The sequence below is a fragment of the Prenolepis imparis genome, unplaced genomic scaffold, assembly GCF_030444845.1.
Source record: "Prenolepis imparis isolate NDT839.2.m4 unplaced genomic scaffold, iyPreImpa1.0 SCAF_1, whole genome shotgun sequence".
Lineage (NCBI taxonomy): Eukaryota > Metazoa > Arthropoda > Insecta > Hymenoptera > Formicidae > Prenolepis > Prenolepis imparis.
The window spans coordinates 941,864-961,573 of record NW_028141159.1 but is presented as its reverse complement, the minus strand read 5'-3'; the positions used below and the strand labels follow the sequence as shown (position 1 = coordinate 961,573).

General features: G+C 37.7%; 4 protein-coding genes across 7 annotated transcripts; 2 read left to right on the top strand and 2 right to left on the bottom strand.

Moving 5' to 3' along the window:
- Positions 1-35: 35 nt before the first annotated feature.
- Positions 36-4,185, bottom strand: LOC145940925 (beta-1,4-glucuronyltransferase 1). The gene is made up of 5 exons (XM_083046591.1): positions 3,854-4,185; positions 3,252-3,474; positions 1,918-2,315; positions 1,562-1,763; positions 36-1,231 (listed from the first exon to the last, which is right to left on the bottom strand). The coding sequence occupies exons 1-5, from the start codon at positions 4,183-4,185 to the stop codon at positions 1,019-1,021; spliced, it is 1,368 nt and encodes a 455-aa protein (XP_082902717.1). The 3' UTR covers positions 36-1,018.
- On the top strand, positions 4,072-11,689 carry LOC145940917 (TWiK family of potassium channels protein 7). Of its 2 annotated transcripts, XM_083046568.1 has the most exons (8): positions 4,072-4,202; positions 5,649-5,904; positions 6,263-6,495; positions 8,300-8,886; positions 9,684-9,917; positions 10,149-10,481; positions 11,035-11,268; positions 11,423-11,689. In XM_083046568.1, exons 4-8 carry the CDS (start codon positions 8,553-8,555, stop codon positions 11,677-11,679), a joined length of 1,392 nt encoding a protein of 463 aa, XP_082902694.1. In that variant the 5' UTR covers positions 4,072-4,202; positions 5,649-5,904; positions 6,263-6,495; positions 8,300-8,552; the 3' UTR covers positions 11,680-11,689. The 2 variants fall into 2 exon arrangements, with proteins under 2 accessions (XP_082902694.1, XP_082902703.1); XM_083046577.1 differs by lacking the exons at positions 4,072-4,202; positions 5,649-5,904; positions 6,263-6,495; positions 8,300-8,886 and adding an exon at positions 9,200-9,589.
- A 135-nt stretch (positions 11,690-11,824) lies between these two features.
- Positions 11,825-15,332, bottom strand: LOC145940898 (dnaJ homolog l(2)tid, mitochondrial). Of its 3 annotated transcripts, XM_083046551.1 has the most exons (6): positions 15,113-15,332; positions 14,284-14,747; positions 13,946-14,209; positions 13,423-13,867; positions 12,954-13,063; positions 12,441-12,581 (listed from the first exon to the last, which is right to left on the bottom strand). In XM_083046551.1, exons 1-5 carry the CDS (start codon positions 15,315-15,317, stop codon positions 12,963-12,965), a joined length of 1,479 nt encoding a protein of 492 aa, XP_082902677.1. In that variant the 5' UTR covers positions 15,318-15,332; the 3' UTR covers positions 12,441-12,581; positions 12,954-12,962. The 3 variants fall into 3 exon arrangements, with proteins under 3 accessions (XP_082902667.1, XP_082902677.1, XP_082902683.1); XM_083046541.1 differs by lacking the exon at positions 12,954-13,063 and having other exon boundaries at positions 11,825-12,581; XM_083046557.1 differs by lacking the exon at positions 12,441-12,581 and having other exon boundaries at positions 12,953-13,063.
- A 223-nt stretch (positions 15,333-15,555) lies between these two features.
- LOC145940958 (WD repeat-containing protein 89) lies at positions 15,556-18,344 on the top strand. The gene is made up of 7 exons (XM_083046646.1): positions 15,556-15,853; positions 16,530-16,756; positions 16,851-17,182; positions 17,264-17,392; positions 17,483-17,577; positions 17,794-17,896; positions 17,977-18,344. Exons 1-7 carry the CDS (start codon positions 15,687-15,689, stop codon positions 18,124-18,126), a joined length of 1,203 nt encoding a protein of 400 aa, XP_082902772.1. The 5' UTR covers positions 15,556-15,686; the 3' UTR covers positions 18,127-18,344.
- Positions 18,345-19,710: the final 1,366 nt, after the last annotated feature.

Sequence of the window (19,710 nt, the reverse complement as noted above, 5' to 3'; positions counted from 1 at the left end):
GAGGGGGGAGCGGGAGAGGGGGGGGAGTCCTCTCTCTCTCTCTCTCTCTCTCTCTCTCTCTCTCGCTGTATTCTTCTTCCTTCCTCTACTCTATCGCTCGCTCTGTTTTTTTTTTTTATACGAACGTTTCCATGGAATCGGCAACGGACGGTCTCGCCCTTCGATACTTTGACCTTATTTGGCGATTAGCTATATATTTACGTTAGGAACTTTTTACTCGCGATATGATGTATTTACTGTGTGCATTTTATTTATATAATACGTGTCATATGCGCCGAGAAAAATGAGAAAAATATTGTGGTTACCGCGGTGAGTCATCGGAAATATATTATACCTATATATTTACAGAGCGGAGAATAAAAGACATTTGATTTCACTTTTTTTATATTTATCCACTCAACGATATATTATCTGATGGTTGGTATGATTTCGCGGTAATTTCCACGCAGAGATTAATTGATCGAATATATTTTTCTCTATGCTCCGAAAATCTAATGGCTGTTTGGAACGTATTTGTTAAGTGTGTTCGTTGAAATGGCTTCCCGCTGATCGACCAATAGCGACTCACCTTTTGATGCGACTATTTCCTAGTCCGCATAACTCTATAGTTACGCATGTTTTGCGGTTTTGCGCTCAAAATCTACATAAGGACGCGTCTATATATATATTTAAAAAATTTAACAGTTGAGAAATATACATTGAACAAAGTATTTTATGTTTAATCGAAAGGAATCGTATACGGGGGTGAGTTTTATTTACCTTTAATTAAGAGAGATATTATATATACTTATTCTTTGTGTATAAAAATCTTTATTTTCGCGGTGAGAAAAATGATTTTCGTATTGATATAATATTCGCAGCTTCTTCTAAAGTCTAATTAAAACTCGCGAACCGAAAAATATTTTCCTATCGTTCGTATACAGTATATATTATTATATCAGGCACCGCGTGCGCGTCTCTTTCTTTTCCTTCTGTTCTCTTTTTTTTTTTTAGGAAGAAAGGATTATCTTGACAAGTCTCATTGCGCGCATCTACGATTAATCGGATATTGTTTGATCAGACGTTTCGTCACACGTTGATAGATCCTGGCGTTTCGCCTTTCATGCGGCCGGAAGAACTCCTGCGTAGCCGTGATGATCTTGTGCGTTTTCCGTTTGATTCCCGGAGTATGCACTAAAAAGGCACCATCGAGCACAACTAGCCGATAATTCAGAAGACACATCTCGAACATCTGTACAAGGTGAATAAAATACAATTCCGATTACATAAAAAGTCTCTAATTTATGAGATGATCTAATTTGTAATATAAAATTATAAAAATTAAAAAATATAAAATTAATTATATACATATATATAAATACAAATATTATATAATTATATATCTCTGAAAAAATACATATATATAAATAAAATAATGATTACTATTATATATATATATATATATATATATATATATATAATTATAATTATAATTTATTTATATATAAATTTATATATTTTTTCGGAGATATATAATATTTGCCGTATTCGGGAGATGAGAGTCTGTATTTCATTAAGATACCTGAGCCATCTTGTCCTGTTTCCCTTCCCAGGACATCTCTTCCGTGTAGAGCGGATCTTCGCGCGTACCGATGAAAACCGGCTCCCACCTGTGATGCGGATATTCCCTTTTGGTGACGATCAACGGTCGAACCCTGCCCGGATCGGGCCTGATCAGCCACCTGGTCAGTCCGGGAAATCGCTGGCAGTGCGGACAGAGGAATCTGCAAATATAAGGATCCACATATCTTGTGAACGTACATTAGTCTCGAATGCGGATATTTGGAGAAATCTTGCTCGAGAAAGTATAGTGAGGTATCGGTATTTTTAAATCTGGGACATTCTCTCGAGATCACACAAATCTGCATATAAATTTACCTATGAAAATACACCGCTAAACCGGCTCGGCAGGCGGCAAGGAGCTCGCGCTTCGTCGCAGGCGGCGGTTCATTGAACTCTATCTCGAAGACGGGCACGACGAAGACCACGCTGACCTTGGGCGGCCTCCGACGTACCATGTCCATGAAACCGGAAGCTAGCCGCGCGCTCGGCAGCAGCTCGATGTCCGACACTAGCACGCGAGACGTGTTCGCCGCCGTCCTCGCCACGTTCCGGGCGACGTTGATCGGATACGTCATGCTCCTCTTTCGCCTCTCGGTCTCGGCCTGTCGCCACTGAAGATCGGAAGCGGCGCAGTCGCCTCGAGTATCATCGCCTCGACTGATCGCACTCAGAGCGGGCGGCCGACCGGCCGGAAACACCAGGTGGACGGAGACCTGCGATCATCGAATCCTTAGATTGCGAATTCTGCATTGCAGAATATATGAAAACGGGCTGATAGAGCAAGGGGAAAGCATATGGATAGGTAATATTGTACGTGTGTCCAAAAAGGATAGATGTCTGTAAAAGTTGAGAGAAGATTGCTTCGATAATCGATCGCAATATATATAATATCTTATCACTTTTTATTTAAATCGTTAAAGCATCTGTGATGGTAGATAACAACTCGTAGTAATGGTATGAATTATTATTCGAGAATAGAATTTCATACTTTGATAAATAAATATCTGATTTAATATTTTGTCAGTTTTGAATTTCTTTTGTATTACGTTATGGTAAATATTAGTTTGTTGGCCTGTAAGACATTCATGTAGATTAGCACATGCTGTTGTGTATGTACAAGATCTACAATACAGGCAATTATGTTCGGCTCTTTATACTAGCTTCTATTTATGAATTGCACACAATCAAATGTTCTTATCCATAGAATCTTAATTAAGACAATTGGCATTCATCCATATGGATTAAAACGGTTATGCTAATCGTAAGCGTGCGTGTTGATATAACGGAATGTTTCTATCGCATGCTTTCGTAACAGGCGACGTATCGATTCCGCTCCAACTGTTATATATGCCGCGTAAACAATCACACATTTCAATCGTAAAAAAAAACTAAACTAGATTATATTTACATAAGCAAACTGATAAAATAATGTTCTCGAAAACTAACGAAAAATAGATCTATAAAAAAAGTCACTTATTGTGATAAGATAAAGTATATCTTTTTTAGGGGACGGGATGGTCCTAGAAGCGCTCATCTTATATTTACGGACTCTTGAGATGCCCGAATATATCGATGAAGGTATGAAAACTTTGAGGGTCGAAGAGTGTTGCATGACACACGAGATTCGTGACATGGAAGTTGAGGGAGACCTTGTACATGGCAGGCTCGCACCGACAGGCCCGATCAAGCTGAGCGACAGCGAGGCCGGCGTCGAGGCCCGGCGCGAACACCGCCAGGCTGAGAGGTCCCTCCCATCGTCTGGCCAGCTCCACGATCCCGTAAACCTGATCAGCGGTGGCGTGGGTGGACAGCGTGACCTGGGGCAACCCGTCTGTCGCTTCGGTGGCACCGCGCAACACGAACGGTAGGACCCTGCACGGAGAAAAAGAATCTCGCCATTGCAGCAAAACCGTCACCCATCGATTATATTCGATTCGAACGAAAGCGAATCAAACACTTTTGCTATACAAATTATAGTTTGACATGTTTTGTTCGCGTGAAAAATATAATCCATCTCTTTTACAATAAATTTAACAAAAATAAGAGAAATATAGCTTATATAAATAAGAATATTTTTATTAATATTTTTGTTATTTAATACGATAATTGACGAAATTTTCCATACGACAGCATACAAGTTGCTGTGCGAGCAAACTTTTTTTCTCCGTGCTCCGCTTTCGATACCACATTATATTTTCCGGTAAAATAAAAATATATTGACAATCTTTTTGGTCCGAACGCGGCCTTGTACCTGTAAGGGCTCTTCTCGCCGATCTCGGGGCTCCAAGTGAGTCTGGACGGCGGATAAGAAAGGACATCCGGCAGGCCGTGGTACCACCTGCAGGCACTTCCGTTGCGGGGTCGCTGACCCGCCATGTACATGCCTGCCGCATAGGCGGGCGGACCGGAGTCTTGCTGCGAATTCATATGACCGCTGCTCGATATCGAGATGCTATCGTCGTCGTGAAAAACGATCGTCGTCGTCGGCAATCGAAAGTCGCGGCCGAACAGCAAACGACCGGCCACCAGGAGGGACAGCACGAACGCCGGCCATACTAGTAGCCTGCGAGCAAGGCTGCGCATCGCTTTCTTGTCTGAGGGTACACATATAGATTTAGAATTTAATTAATTTAACTTAAATATAGTTTTATCTAGGATTTTTTACAAAATCAAGAGATACGATAGTATATGTCTCGCGACAAAGTACAATATCCAGAAATCCTGGATATAATTATATAATTATATCCTGGTCCAGGATAATATAATAATTTTACGAGAAAGACATTATAGCGTATCTTTCAGTCTACTGCTAGACTTTTTCGTGGACATTATTTGAGATTATATAATTATCTTTCTTTTAAATAAAACTCTTTTATTTGCATCTATATTATATGTATATAGATAATACAGAAAAATATAACAGCAACCGAAGATTTAACCATATATAATGACATATAAATCGGATAAAAAAATATACACGTGAATATTAAATATGTATCTTGTAGATATATACATATTTATTAAATTTATGTCATTATAAGCTTTGCCTTCGATGCAATATGCTGCAATCATAAGTTTAATATGATTGTGGCAATCTATATTTTTTGCTATCACTTTTCCATCTCGCTTCTTTTTCATTATTTTATACAGATAAATATACATGACGCTCTTTTTTTTCTAATATGCTTTTTATACGGTAAAAATATCTGCAGTAATGAGAAACGTGAATTATTCTGTATATTTATTAATATATCTATTTAAGATCTATCAATAGATAATACAGAATAATTCACGTTTCTTATATGCCATGAGAATATATAATGCCATGAAAAAGAAGCGTATTGCAGCATATTGCACCGAAGGCGAAGCTTAATGACATAAATTAATAAATATATATTATCTACAAAATATATACATATTTAATATTCACGTGTATATTTTTTTATGATCGCTCGAGCGGTCATAAAAAGCGATATACGTTTGACACATGCAAGTAAAGCTGTAATACTGTAATTGACGAATCGATAACGAATAAGGGGCGTTCGGCTAAACTCACGCACCTCAGGAATTCCTCGATCTCGTCGTCGATCGAGAACGATATAACAATGTTCCATATTATCAAGCGCAAACGGCGAGTCCTCCGAGGAACATCCGCCGTGTCGAACTGGCACGGGGGTGACGTTCACCGAGGGGCGAGACCGCGAAATATCGCGGATCGATGTCGCGCAAACGCCGTTGATGGCGAACCGCGAGGATGCGCAACCGAGGAAATGCATAGCCGCGATTGCAGGCGAAGAGAGAGAACGAATAGGGCCGCTAATGACATGTAGATTTTTTAATTGTGCCTAGAGATTATATCCATTAGTAATTTCTATTATATAATTGTCTCCATTATATATCTAACATACATCTTAAAGACGAATCTATCATTTTAATAAATTTTAACGGAATATTAATTTTAATTTTTTCACTTATATTTATTATTATATTTCTATATTTAGTTTTTAATGTCCTATATATTTCATTCGTGCGTTTTTATATTGCAGAATCTCAAAGCTTTTGTACCTATATACGAGCCATCGTACGGAATCTATGGAATAATAATAAAGCACGCGAGGACAATGTACGCGAGGATAAGGAAAACAAGAGGTCACATGATCGATAATTCAATAATAAGCGTATCATCGGAAAGATACGTTGCTTTGCGCAGAGAAAACATTGCATATTTGTAAACGATGAAAATTGTATACGAGGAGAAAAAGCTGCGATAGAGACAAAAGTACGATACGATATCAGTGATGGGTAAGATATACATTTAAAATGAATCTCGATACAGATACAAATACACAAAATGTATATATAGATACAAGTACTCAGATATTTTAAAAATATCTCAGGTAAATATCAGATACTTATAAATTATATTTTAAATTGTATTTTAAATCTAAAAATGTATCTGAGAAAAGCAATTGCGCAGATACTATATATGTTTTGTATCTAGATACAGATACAAATACTTCAATTCGAATATATCTCAGATACATAGGCTCAGATACACAAAATGTATCTTATATAGATACGCTGGATTCGATGTACATATGATGTAGCAACATTTAAAGTTACGAATTATCGCATTATTAATTCTGATGGTTTATTATAGAAGTCGGCCGCAAATCGGCGTATTGCGTGACGTATTACAACAATTATCTGTCATGGTTGCGGTACACATTTTACGAAGTAATCAAATGGGCGCATGATCACGTTGGATTCATCGTACGACCACGTCTAATCGATGATGGAACACGTGTGCAATTAGTCACAGACAGGACACTATGGATCATTTAAGGATCATTTCGTCGTCATTGATTCCAAGGGCGTGTTCTAATTTTGACGGTTAGCATACACAGAAGAGTATTGTATACATATACCAGCACTCCCTTCCAACGCGTCGAATGCACGAAAATTTCGTTCCACGGGACTAGTACTATCAGTAGTTGCTCGATTCTTCGAGGTGTCGAGTCGCCGGGGTATTTGTATAATCTTGCTTTCTCTTTTCTTATATCTCTGTTTTCTTATTTGATTATACACTCGTCAAAAAAATTATCGCAATACGTAATTAATATCAAAATTTAGCATAAATTAAAATAAGCGTATCTCCGCGAAAAATTGTCGTATTTCAAAAATTTTTTTTTTGTTTTAAAGGGTAAAGTCTCTACTTTAAGGAACTTTCGTTCGATTTTGATTTTATTCTCTCCCCTTTTCTCCATCCCTTTAAAAGGAGGGACGTGTTTTTTTTTCAAAAAATTGCATTGTTTGACGAACTCTACGGAGTGTACTAAATTTTTTTCGCAAATATCATCATAACTATCGTAAAATATGGACTTTTCTCTACAAATTTAAAAAAAGATTGAATACCGTACGATTTTTTTTCGCGAAGTTACAGCATATCAAAGTTACCTATGCATTTTTGCCTATATATTTAATTACCGCCAACATTAGCATTACCCGATGGGCACTACGGGGAGGTTGCTGGTCGGATTTTGCCCATCGTGTGTGTGTGTGTGTGTGTGTGTCGTCACACTATGCAATTTTTTGAAAAAAAAACACGTCCCTTCTTTTAAAGGGATGGATAAAGGGAGAGAGAATAAAATCAAAATCGAACGAAAGTTCCTTAAAGTAGAGACTTTACCCTTTAAAACAAAAAAAAACTTATTGAAATATCTGTGTTATCTTTATCAATTCAAACCGTTGCAATTTTATTCAAGAATGTTGCATTGAATGCGGGATGTTCGGAAGCGATGCAAATCGTTCTTTTTACGCGGGGAAATCCTCATGGATACCCTGATCTCCGAGGAAGTAGGCGAAAACCCTGCGAATATCCTATTCGGACTTTATTGTTTGCGCGAGATGCCCGGCACGATTTGCATCGCTTCCAAACATTCCGCATTCAATGCAACATTCTTGAATAGAATTGCAACGGATCGAATTGATGAAGATAACAGATACACATTTTAAATCATAATTTGCCATTGAAAAACCGATCATAATTATTAGCTGAGTTATAAATTCTTGAACTTTCACAATTTTTTACTACTTTTTAAGTGTACCGATTTTTTCTGGCCGAGTGTATATACATATATATATATATATATATATTTTTATAAGTTTTGAAATTTATTATCAAAATCATGGGTCACATATTTCAAAATATATACTTGAAAATATTTATAGCTGTCAAGTTATAGCTAAGATAAGATAAAAACGACGACACATGTTGATTAAATTAAATATTGTCGCAATAACTTACGTAATGTGTATTAAACAGCACGGAGACAGTATTATTATTAATAAAACATAGAGCGTGTTTCCGTGTAGAGCCGATCATCGATCCGACTTTTATGTACATACTCTTGCATGTATAAGCAACAAAAAAATCTCGACAAGAAATAATTAATTAAATTGCGATTGCGCAACGAATCGAATTTATTAAAATCTAAAAGTCTCCATGAATGAAATTATAATTAATATTTAGCCGCAAGTTGTAGAATTGATTATCGAAAATAAATGATGCGAATTAAACGTTGCTGTCGTCATATATCCGAGATAAAAATAAAATCACGGTGCAACGATATCGGAAATTTCGCGTGCGATCATCGTTGTAAGTCATCGCATAAAATTATTTTAAAAAAATTCCCAGCGGAATGTACGGCTCCTTGGGAAACCTGAAGAGACGCATCTGGAGAACGCTTTGCGAGATGACTCGATTCAACAAGTGCTCAGGGACGTCGTTGCCCAGTTGAGACGAATCTCCTGGGAAGGATCTCCAGGAACGTTGAAGCCGAGGAGGACACGACGCGTGAAATATCGACGTACGATTTACATGTGATCGATTACGGGAGAACATGATGATCGGGTTGTAAAGCACGGTCACACAATCTTGACCTTAACCGATGCATGTCCCGCTTTTTCCGCGACCGCCGACCTTCGAGAGCGTCGCGACACCCGTCAGTGACGTGCCGGACATCGAGACGTTACCACGCACCCCGGCATCCGTCGTGGCCGTGCCGCGCAGACGACATGCCGTGCCCCCGCGGCCCTCGGTCATCTTCGGTCCCGGAAAACGGCACCGGCGCCTCTGCAGGAACTTGGTCCATCCGCGAGTCAAGGATTCTCCTTCATCTCTCTTCAAGGATGCGCGTATCACCGAATTTCGCGTGAGGATGACGGGGCATCGGGCAAAGGACGATGAGGGGGACGACGACGACGATGTCATCTGCGGCGTCGGTAGGTGTTATCCGAATTGTTGCGAATCAAATTTTATGCAAATTAAATTTATATATAACTTTTTCTCAATATTATTTATTCAACAGGGTAGTTAAATTAATCGACCACACTAGCCAATGAATTTGTCTAAGTTATTACTTTATCGACCATATGGTTGTGGTCTTTATAAAGCATAACTTGAAATTATTAATTACAAATTTTTCATAAGTGAGAAAAATATTGGTCCGAATTATTTATTCAGTGTCTTATTTGATATATTATATATTATTTATATTATATATTATTATATTATATATATATTATAATAAAAATATAAATATAAAAATTATTGAAAAAATATTATTAAGAAAATTTAGAATAATGCAAGAAAAGCTGAAGACATATTGCACAAAGCGTGTAAAATGTATTCTAGGATAATCAATAATTAATATCCTGTAATGATGTAATGAATATCGTGTAAAAAAGTTGAAAGAAAAGTTTATCACGTAATAGTAGTTTCATATAGTGGGAACGGTATAACATTGAGAGAGGACAGACGGTACCAAGTTTCAAGCAATCGATCACTATTTGCTGATATAACTTTCATCAAGAACTTGAAGAAAAATTGATTTAACATTTTCTTCGGTGCAATCGTTCTTCGATATAATGTTCTGGAGGATTTTAAGCTTGAAAAAAAGAAACACCTGGACAGTATCATATACAAGTATACATGAAAAAAATGGTCTCATATATTACGTATAAAAATTCTTTTTTCTTTTTTTATCCTGCATATATAATAAATTATGAATTAAAAATAGATATTACGGATACACCGACCACGATATCCACGGATATCTCGCCTCGCTTGAAGAACGGCATAATACCGTCGAAATGGACAAATTCCGTGTCTATTCAGACCATAGAAGGATTACCGCTACGTTTGAGAGTATTGCCGTCTCTCAGAGACATCGAAGAGGATAACGGGAGTTCCTCTTCCTCGAGATTCTGGAAGTATCTGAGATTTTTGGGACGATTGTCATTCTCGCAATTTGGTACGCCCAGCTGATTCCAATTTTACAATTTTAACATCCCAGACAGCACCATGTCCAAAATTGAAGCATAAGACATCTTTAAGAAGTCTTATGATATGATATCCAAAAGACATCTTAAAAATATCTTAAAGATATGTCTTATGCACTGATTTTGGACATAGTGCTGTCTGGGATTAGCATTAGCTTTCGATCTCAAACTAATTTAACATAATTTAACATAATTCGTCGCAGGTCTTCTATGGCTGCTCGTCATGTGGGTAGTGGCAGGCGCAGCGGCGTTTTGCGCCGCGGAAGGACCGCACGAGCGCGAGCAGGTCGTGTTGCTGAAGAGCGTGCAGAAGGATCTGGCGGTCGGCCTGGCGACGGAGTTGCGGCAATTGCGTACGGAACGGGATCAGGATGTGGAGCCGTTGTGGAGCGACAAGGTTCGTCAGTACATGGCCAAACACGAGGAATTCCTCCTGGTCGCTGTCAGGTCCGGCTACGGCGAGGGAGGCAATAGCGGACAGTTGTGGACGTTTCCCGGTTGCGTACTGTTCGCCATATCGCTAATCACCACTCTAGGCATGTTAATTAATATCGAGATTAATTCTTAAATAATTAGCTTGAAGAAGTGACTCCACACAGAGCGAATTTTCTCAGAATTTACCATGAAAATCATGGTAATCGTGGGACAATATGGTATGGAAAGAATTTTATGAGAATTTCTTTGATTATAATATTTATCACAATAAAAATAATATCTATTACAATAAAATATAAAATATGTTTGATTAACTTTATTATGCAGTTTAGTAAAATTAATCAAATAATCCAAAGTTGGAGCATAAGACATCTTTAAGAAATCTTTAAGAAGTCTTATGATATGATATCCAAAAGACATCTTAAAAATATCTTAAAGATGTCTTATGCGCTGATTTTGGATTTTTATTGTGATAAATATTAATTAGAGAAATTCTCATAAAATTCTTTCCATATCACATTATCCCACCATGATTTTCAGGGTAAATTCTCTCAGCATATAAATATACAGAATACATATCAATCTTTTTATTTATTTTAAAAGTCGTCTCGTAACTTCTCGTACTTACTCCTGCTGTATTTTTGAATTTTGTAGGTTTCGGAGCACCCGTTCCGCGAACTACTACCGGTCGCACAGTAGGACTAATTTTTGCCGTTATCGGTATTCCCGCGCATTTTCTTCTGATATTAAATTTCGGCGTGATGGTGGCACTTAATTTGCAAAGATACGCGCTCGTCAGACGAGGCAAGCGATTAGACAACGCGGAATCTAGTCATTCCGCGATGTCGATGCCAATATGGGTCAAAGTCGTACCGTTTGTCTGTTCAGGTAAATACTCACTTCGATCGCGCACAGTGTAAATTTGCACAGAAATTACAGAATGTAGCTTTTATAGGTCAAAATACTAATAGCTATTTAGCGATACATTAGGGTGAATATAATTAAAATAAAAAATTGAAATACACTTCGATGTCTTTTGTAGTTGCTTACTACATTCTGGGAATATTGTGCTTCGGTATAGCGCGCTCGAGACCGTTCGGGGCGACTTTACTGTTTCCGTTGGACTTTACCGCGGCGGAGGGACTCTCCACCATCGACGGTCACGTACGGATATTGTATGGTCTGTATTTAGAAGGTGCTGTCACTATCGCGGCGATAGTGGTAGCCGTATTGCGGGTATCAGCGACGCAGAGTTTCACAAACATCGGATTGAAATACGGTTTGCTGATCGAAGCTTAAATTAAGCTTCTCATTGAATTTATTCAACATTTTTTTTAAGCCTCTTGCATATTTATTAAGTAGTCGATATTATCTTTGCCACATGTTCTGACGCGTTTCATACTGGACCGTCGAGCTATCGGTAATTAAACTACGCGAAAAAAAATATAAAACGATGGTAACTTTTATTTCGCAAATCGAAATGCTTCGTCATCAAATATATCTCGATTTACATCAAAACACGGTATGTTTCGTACAATTTTTATATGCATGTAGATAACAATTCCTAAATTGGAAAAAAATATAAAAGAATACATGCAGTTCCAAGTATATGCAGAAGGATATAGTGTTCTTATTTTATAAATATTTATTGTTACGCGATTAAAATGGATATATTTGTATACTTGTATCTCCATGTACACTTTATTTAAATAAGATGTAACAAATAAAGACAAATTTGTACGCTACGATACAACTGTACAGGATATCCAAGCTAGTAATCAGGCTAGTTCACTTATTCACACTTGTAACGAATTCAGGTCCTTACGTTTATTCTATTTAACTTGATCAAAAGTGTACACGACTGCAATATATGCCCTCTACGATTTCCATTTGTAATAATAATGCTAGCGTGTATGCGATATTTTTGTATTTATTAGCAATGAACAGTATCCTTTAGATCTATAGACTGCTTTAGATGTTACGCGATTACATCTGGGGGATTTTCTGCCGTTGCATTTCAGTATCGTTTTTGCTGTCGGCGTCGGTGTCTTTGGTATTCGCGGATCTACTATTCAGTGGTTTGTCTCCCGGATGCTCGGGCTCGGACGATGAAGACTGTTTTTCGTGATTAGGCATATTTCCCAGTGCTATTCGTATAGACTCCACCAAGTGCAGCGGACCTGAGTAACTTTCTTTTGTACCTATGGATAAATAATAGCTTGTAATAACACATTTGTATTCTTTTGTTAGTATGCCTGCTATAGAGCGTTTAAGATCTATCACAAAAACTTAATTGATTGCAATGAAAATTTTATAATAGTAATTCGAACATTGTGATATTCTTATCACATGAAACTTTTGCGCCATAAACTAATAGATCCCAAAGAATTTATAATTCAAATATACTTTGATTGATCTGAGATACTGCACAATTAGGGAATTGTACTAATAAAAGTACTTACACTTCCACTTATAAAGAAAAAAAATGTTTTGATTTTTTTTACTAAAAAGTATCATGTATTTATGCGATAAATCGTGTAAATAAATTATGTTCTTTTCAGTAATTTACTTACAACTCATTCTTATCCAAATATAGCTTTTTTAATTTTTCCAAGCAGACCATCATTTTGATCATTTTGAACATCTTGACTCGCTTGAGTTTGCACCTTTGGACCTGCTGTGCCTAGAAAAAACATTGAAGCTACTTATGGAGAAAACTCGAAGCAACAACAAACATGTATTTCACAATGAATCAATCATTGTTATACCAACTTTTATTGTTATTGCAAGAATTCTCCTATGAAAGAAACACCCTTTTGTTTCATTTTGATAAACGCCAATGAAACGCACTTTATAAAACATTTTGACGTTTTATTCAGTTAGCAGTAGCAGGTACAATTGGAGAAAACTCAAGCGACTGGCAAGTGTGTGTAATGGAGATGAATTATTGTCATGTAAAATGTGATAAGGATGATCGAACGGGTATATCACGAATATATTCTATTATAAACGATAATTTATATTTTTTTCATTTGTCCTTACCGTCTGTTTTAAATGTTACACCGCATATACTGCCGGGGGTATCGGTCTCAAGCTCGGCGTACGCTTGAAGCAAAGCTCGCTGCTTATCCGTCAATTGTTTAGGAACCAAGACTTTAATGTTCGCGTAATGATCGCCGTAGCCGATTCCGTTGACCTTCTTTAATCCTTTGCCGCTCAAACGGATCCGCGTATGGGACGACGTGCCCGGTGTTATTTGGATTATCTGATCCTCGTATACGCCCTCCACTCGTATCGTACCACCTAGTACAGCCTGCGCCAACGAGACTCCCGCGTCGGTGTGAACGTCGGGGCCGTCGCGGCGAAAGTACCGGGACTTCTCTACACGGAATGTCACGAATATCTGCTTATCGCCGACTGGCATACGAATCGTTTGACCGTCCTCCACTCCAGCGGGAACCGGCACTGTCACTTTCTTACGTTGCACCTATAAAAATGATACGATTAGAAATAAGAAAATGGAGCGATTCTTCTAAAGATGGCGAGAATAAACAAGTATTTGTACCGTTAGTCCTTTCGCTGCACATTCTGTGCAAGGAAACTTGATGTGCATTTTTGTGCCTGCACAGTACCGACAAGTCGAGCTCATTACAAAAGGGCCCGTGCTTATCGTTTCTACTCCTGTACCGTTGCAGTTCTGACATTTTACAGGTTTCGTTCCGATCTCGCAGCGCGAGCCACGGCATTTCGGGCAATGGTCTACTACGTTTACATCGATATCCTTATTCACACCTCTGGCAGCTTGGGAAAACGTTAAATTCATTATCACCTATATAAGAAAAAGGATATTAGATTTGTACTGCGTTAATGCAGAAAATAAGTATAACGCAAATATTTGCATACCTCTTGAGCTGCTCCATAACCATATGTTGACTCTGCAAAATCTTCAAAGTCGTTGAAGGCTCCGCTTTTATATCCAATGTCGCCAAATATTTTCCTAAATAATTCCTCCGCATTAACAGTCGATCTATATTGCCAGTGTTGATTGTAACTCCTGGGCCTCTGACCCTGACCCATTCCCATCCCCATTTGCTCGGAAGTTGCACCCCATGTATCAAATTCCTTCCTCTTAGTGTCATCGCTCAATACTTCATAAGCCTCGGAAACCTCTTGAAACTTTTTACTAGCATCTGGATCTCCTTTATTCGTATCGGGATGATATTTCTTAGCTAATTGATAATATGCCTTTTTTATGTCTTTGGCTGACGCATTCTTGGAGACACCCAGGATCTCGTAATAATTGCGTTTTAACAATCTATTTGTTAAATGTATGCCTCTATGTGGCTGTACTATCCTTCCTAAGTTATCTGAAATAGATGTTACAAAATAAAACTCAATATCATCAAAACAATCTAAAAATAGAATAAATCATAGATTTGCATTGCGCGATCTAGAGATAGAGTTCCATTGCAAATCAGCTAATTATGTATATTTTTTGCATATCTTAATATATGTATATAGAGCTCCAAATTGTAGGTTATGTTATGTTAACGTGTTAGAAAAACGGCGTATGCGGCACGTGTCAAATGACGGCAGAAATAACGAACACAAGTAACGAAAACCGACCAAGAAACGACGAGAAAGTCGTCGGCGAGTCAAAGGTAATAAAATCGAACGTAATTACGGCCGGAAAATAAAGAATGATGTAATCCAGCGGTACGCGATACTTTACTTTTTCCCGCTTTATCGCGACTCGGACAGCCGACAGTCGACGTGACGGTCGCCAAGTGTCGTCGAGACGGCTCGCCCGGTTGTAGAACATTGCACGAGAATTTCAACTTCTTGCTCCCGATCAGAACGATGGTTCTTGGCAGAAAAATTCCAGCCAGCCCCTTGCCGGTCGCCATGTTGCACGAAGACGCCACAGGAAGACGCATGGTCCGCGAACGACAGGGTAAGGTTAGCGCCCTCTATAGGTTACGCAGCTTCCTGTCGTGCGCGAAATCGATGCGCGCTGGACGCAGTGTTGCCAATTTCAGGGGCGAGCCGCAAACCGTGGCTGGTGGGGAGCGGCGTGGTGGGGGCTCGGGGGTGCGCGCGCCGTTTCGTCACGTGACCGCGTCACGTGGTGCCCCGAGCCCCCACCACGCCGCTCCCCCCACCATCCGCCGCGACTCGCGGCTCGCCCCTGAAATTGGCAACACTGGTTGGACGTCGAGTTAACCTCAACTCACGTTGTTGTACGTTTTTCGCACACATGTTTTTGACGTGACCCTAAAAAAATAAAACCTTCTCTCACGAGCGGTATGTCGAAGATAGTCGAGTCCCTGAAGAGGTTGAACGTCGAGACTGGCGAGACGTCAACCGAGCAAAACAACGAGAAGATGTGCGAAAAAGGCGAGCTGATACTATCGACGGAAGAGAGGGTATCGCACGATCAGAATTACATCCTCGCCGTTTGCGGAACTCAAAGGCAAAGCCTGTTTTTTTTTTTTTTTTTTTTTTTTATGGGACTGTCAAATCTGCGACACTTTTTCTATTGTATTTTCTTTTATCTATATTTTATTTCACAATTTGGTTATTATTGTTATAATCTTTCTTGAAAATGTGTCAGTAGCTTGGAACACTTAGGTCCGTATTATGAGCTCGCATCTATCTCTAGATGTACCTCTAAAAATGCGCAGATAAATGTACATCTAAAATCAATCATATTTTTACCGCACATTTAGAGCTTACATCTATCTCTTAGATGTGTCTCTAAAGTTAGAGACGCAGATAAACTGACTTTAGTCATACATTCATCTGCATCTCTAACTTTAGAGGCACGCATCTATCTCTTAGATGTGCCTCTATAGTTAGAGGCGTAAGTAAATGTACCCAAGGGCACATTTATCAAGAGTAGCATAAATGTGCTATAAATATGGTACAAAATAGGTTTTTTAAGCGATTGCCTCTAGATGCGTCGCTAAATGTGCGCTCATAATACCGCCACATTTATCATGGTGCATTTAGAGGTACATCTAGAGATAAATGCGAGCTCATAATACAGGCTTTACTAAATTTGAATCATATAGATTTGACATAAAGCAATATTATGCATGTATCAATTTGATTTTTTTTTATCAAGAATTATTGTTTGTCGTATACAGTGAGCCAGAATTTAGAATTGGAGCAGCATTGTCAGATCATTCGTGTGTAATATATTCTGTTGGTGAGGCCTTAAGCCGAATGGTTACGCTAGAACACAATAAAGCACCTATTGTGGGAGTTAAGTTCAGTCCTACTTCCAGACATATATTTTATACCGCCACTAATGATGGAAGAATCATAGTGTGTGATTTGCGTGCTAAGGGAAATGTTGTGGCAGAATTTAGAGGTGATTATTAGCTCTTAACAATTATAAACTGTAACTTTTCATCGGTGAAAACTTTCATTATTACAATACTCGTCTATCTTAATATATATTTTAGATGAATCAGAGGACGGCAAAACAAAACCTTTGGCCAGCTTTGATATTAACTGTGACGACAGACTTATAGCCGGTGGAACAGAACACACAGCTGGAGATGCATTTATATTGTTTTGGGATGTGAGATATAAAGGTTCTAAAATGAATGGAAATAATCTGCTCGGTGGATATTGGGAATCGCATATGGATGATGTCACTTGTCTGAATTTTCATCCTGTCAAGCGAGATGTCTTGACATCTGGTAGTACAGACGGTCTGATGAATATATTTGATCTCACGCAATCTTCAGAAGACTTGGCCTTAACATATTCATTAAATACCGAATCATCAGTGGTGAGATAAATATCTTGCGTGTTTTATGTAAAATTTAATATATAGAGAATTTCTTATATTAATATTTTTTTTTCTTTTTAGGATAGGCTAGGTTGGTTAACCGATGACTCTCTGTGGTGTACAACGCATACACATACATTACAATTATGGAATTGCGAAGATGCCAGTGCATATGCAACATTTCAACGAAGTCACTTTGCTGTATCACAGGTTCGCATATTATTCAATAGAATAATTCCTTATATTTCACTATTTTTATAATTTTCTTTGAATAATCTCGAGGAATTTTGTTCTGAGCAGAATGACGATCCTGATGGTTGCTATTTAGTGAGATTCCATGCCACAAATGTATTTGGACAACCATTTATATTGGCGGGTTCTAGTACAGTTAAAGGGTATTAATTTATAATATATATATACTTATATGAATATATATACTATTCAAAGTTATTAAATTTTTAAAAAATGTGGTTTCTCGATATATTTATTGTTAAATCTACAAACTTATTCCAGAAAATATAATTTCCTGATTGTTTCGAATAGTATATTAACATATATCGAATCTATAATCTATAAACAAGTTGTATAATACTCGAATTTTTTATTTCTAGGGAGAATTTAAGATGTTTGAGCGTGATGAAGAATCGTTTGGAAACATGTCATAAAATCGTAGGAAATAAGCAAATAGTGCGGGATAGTTGGATACACGAAAAGGTGAGTAGATTTAGAAGGAATTATATACTCTTTGCAATGTGAAGAATTATCAATGTCATTTCTTATTTTTGATTCTGCAGAGCGGTTGTTTGGTGACCGTCGGCGAGGGTAGTATTATCAATTTATGGCGACAAGCGGAAACGACGCAGCAAAATTCGTCCCGCAAGCTGTTGACTAAAATTAGTAACGGAAAAGATTGCGATCGACATCACAGAACTAAACCCTATTAAATAATAAGATTACAAATAAGATTAGGAAGGGGTAGAGATTTTTTCAATATAAAAATTTTGTAAAAAATAAATGCATAATAAAACTAAAACGGAGAGTCGATCAAAGAGATTTATATAATCATATATATAGATATATATATTTTTATATTTCCCTCACATTCTTCTTTATTACAATAACAGTTGTATGTACATTTATAATAAATAGGTATATTTGTTTATGCGATTAATTATTCAACGGCGAGTCACACATATATACTGATCAAAAAATGCAGCCACGGGTACCGTGTAAATGCCAAGGAATGTAAATCACGTGTAACCGCGAATATATGTGGAATTAATTAGACGAAGAAGAAAAGAAGGAGACTTATGGCATGGAAACGATTTCGATCGTTCCGCCATAGCGAGAAAAACGGAGCATACATGTCGACAATTGTCATAAAAATCGTACCGAGCATTAATGAATAGAGAGTACTCTTGACCTAGAGAGTAATCAATCAAGTAATCAATCAATAATAATAATAATAATATAATAATAATAACAATCTATAGAGTAAATCTATCAAGTCAATACACTCTGCATTTAAAAATCGTTAAAATTCTCGAAGACATTTCCATCGCTGTGATCCATGAGCGTATCAATAACCAAACACACACGCCCGCATATTACACATTATTATATGTAAATATTACATTAACGATTCAAAAGACGACCGCAGTAAAGCGAGTATCACAATGATAACAATAGATATAGTTTTAGAGCGAAACGGTACAGTAGGTACAGAGTAAACGTACAAAAATACTTCCCATGAGCATCGGGGACGTAAAGATTCGCTAAAACGTGGAAAAAACCGCGTTACTATAATTTCATATTTATATATATATATATATATTTCTATATCAAGGATATCCTTTTTCTCAAACTTTGCGTCGCCATTATTCGCGTGACATTATCCTAGGAAAAAAAAGATAGAAAACGCCACGAGACAGGCGCGCGTAGGCCGTCGCGCTATTCCTTAGCTGTTGCCGATTTGATTCTTCAATGCGTGTGTCATCCCACCGGGGATTGCGTGTGTGACTTCATTTATTTATATTATATTAAGGATAAATCTTCTCTTCTCACGCCGAAAGACACTGAATTTAAGCGCACGCGATATGGATTAATTTGTCCTATCGCAATTGTTTTCACGAGTGCGAAATATTTTCTCGAATCGACTACAGACAAGTTACGCGTTTCACAATCGAGTTTCGAAAGTCGTTTTGAAATTTTACGGCTTTTTGCTCTCTGGCGAGCGAATGCTACTAGTTATACTTTGAATTATATGTATATATATATATGTATATTATGTTATTTTCTCGCAATATGAAGTCGAACACTCATCCGTGGCTGACACTGTAACAGCTAATCGCACTAATAGTCTGAGTTTGAGCTTTTATATGCTCGGCATCGCAGTAGATAGTAATAAGTAATAGTAGGTATAGATTCGTATATAATAAATCATCGCTTATGTGTTTTTTTTTCTTTTTTTCTTTTCTCTCACGTAAATTCAGCATACCTTATGGAATACTTTTAAGATCTATTGTCAC

Bases quoted from the DNA above. Each gene is read 5' to 3' on its own strand.
- LOC145940917 (XM_083046568.1), top strand. From the start codon at position 8,553: ATGCATGTCCCGCTTTTTCCGCGACCGCCGACCTTCGAGAGCGTCGCG. The intron at 10,482-11,034 runs GCATGTTAATTA...TGAATTTTGTAG, and splicing joins ATCGCTAATCACCACTCTAG to GTTTCGGAGCACCCGTTCCG. The intron at 11,269-11,422 runs GTAAATACTCAC...TGTCTTTTGTAG, and splicing joins CGTACCGTTTGTCTGTTCAG to TTGCTTACTACATTCTGGGA.
- LOC145940925 (XM_083046591.1), bottom strand. From the start codon at position 4,185: ATGCGCAGCCTTGCTCGCAGGCTACTAGTATGGCCGGCGTTCGTGCTG. The intron at 3,475-3,853 runs GTACAAGGCCGC...TTCTCCGTGCAG, and splicing joins GGCGAGAAGAGCCCTTACAG to GGTCCTACCGTTCGTGTTGC. The intron at 2,316-3,251 runs GTCTCCCTCAAC...CGATGATCGCAG, and splicing joins GCGAGCCTGCCATGTACAAG to GTCTCCGTCCACCTGGTGTT.
- LOC145940898 (XM_083046541.1), bottom strand. From the start codon at position 15,317: ATGCGTCTTCCTGTGGCGTCTTCGTGCAACATGGCGACCGGCAAGGGG. The intron at 13,868-13,945 runs GTACAAATACTT...TCATTTTTATAG, and splicing joins GTGCAGCGAAAGGACTAACG to GTGCAACGTAAGAAAGTGAC. The intron at 12,582-13,422 runs GTAAGGACAAAT...ATTTATCCATAG, and splicing joins TGTAACATTTAAAACAGACG to GTACAAAAGAAAGTTACTCA.
- LOC145940958 (XM_083046646.1), top strand. From the start codon at position 15,687: ATGTCGAAGATAGTCGAGTCCCTGAAGAGGTTGAACGTCGAGACTGGC. The intron at 15,854-16,529 runs GCAAAGCCTGTT...TGTCGTATACAG, and splicing joins GCCGTTTGCGGAACTCAAAG to TGAGCCAGAATTTAGAATTG. The intron at 16,757-16,850 runs GTGATTATTAGC...TATATATTTTAG, and splicing joins TGTTGTGGCAGAATTTAGAG to ATGAATCAGAGGACGGCAAA.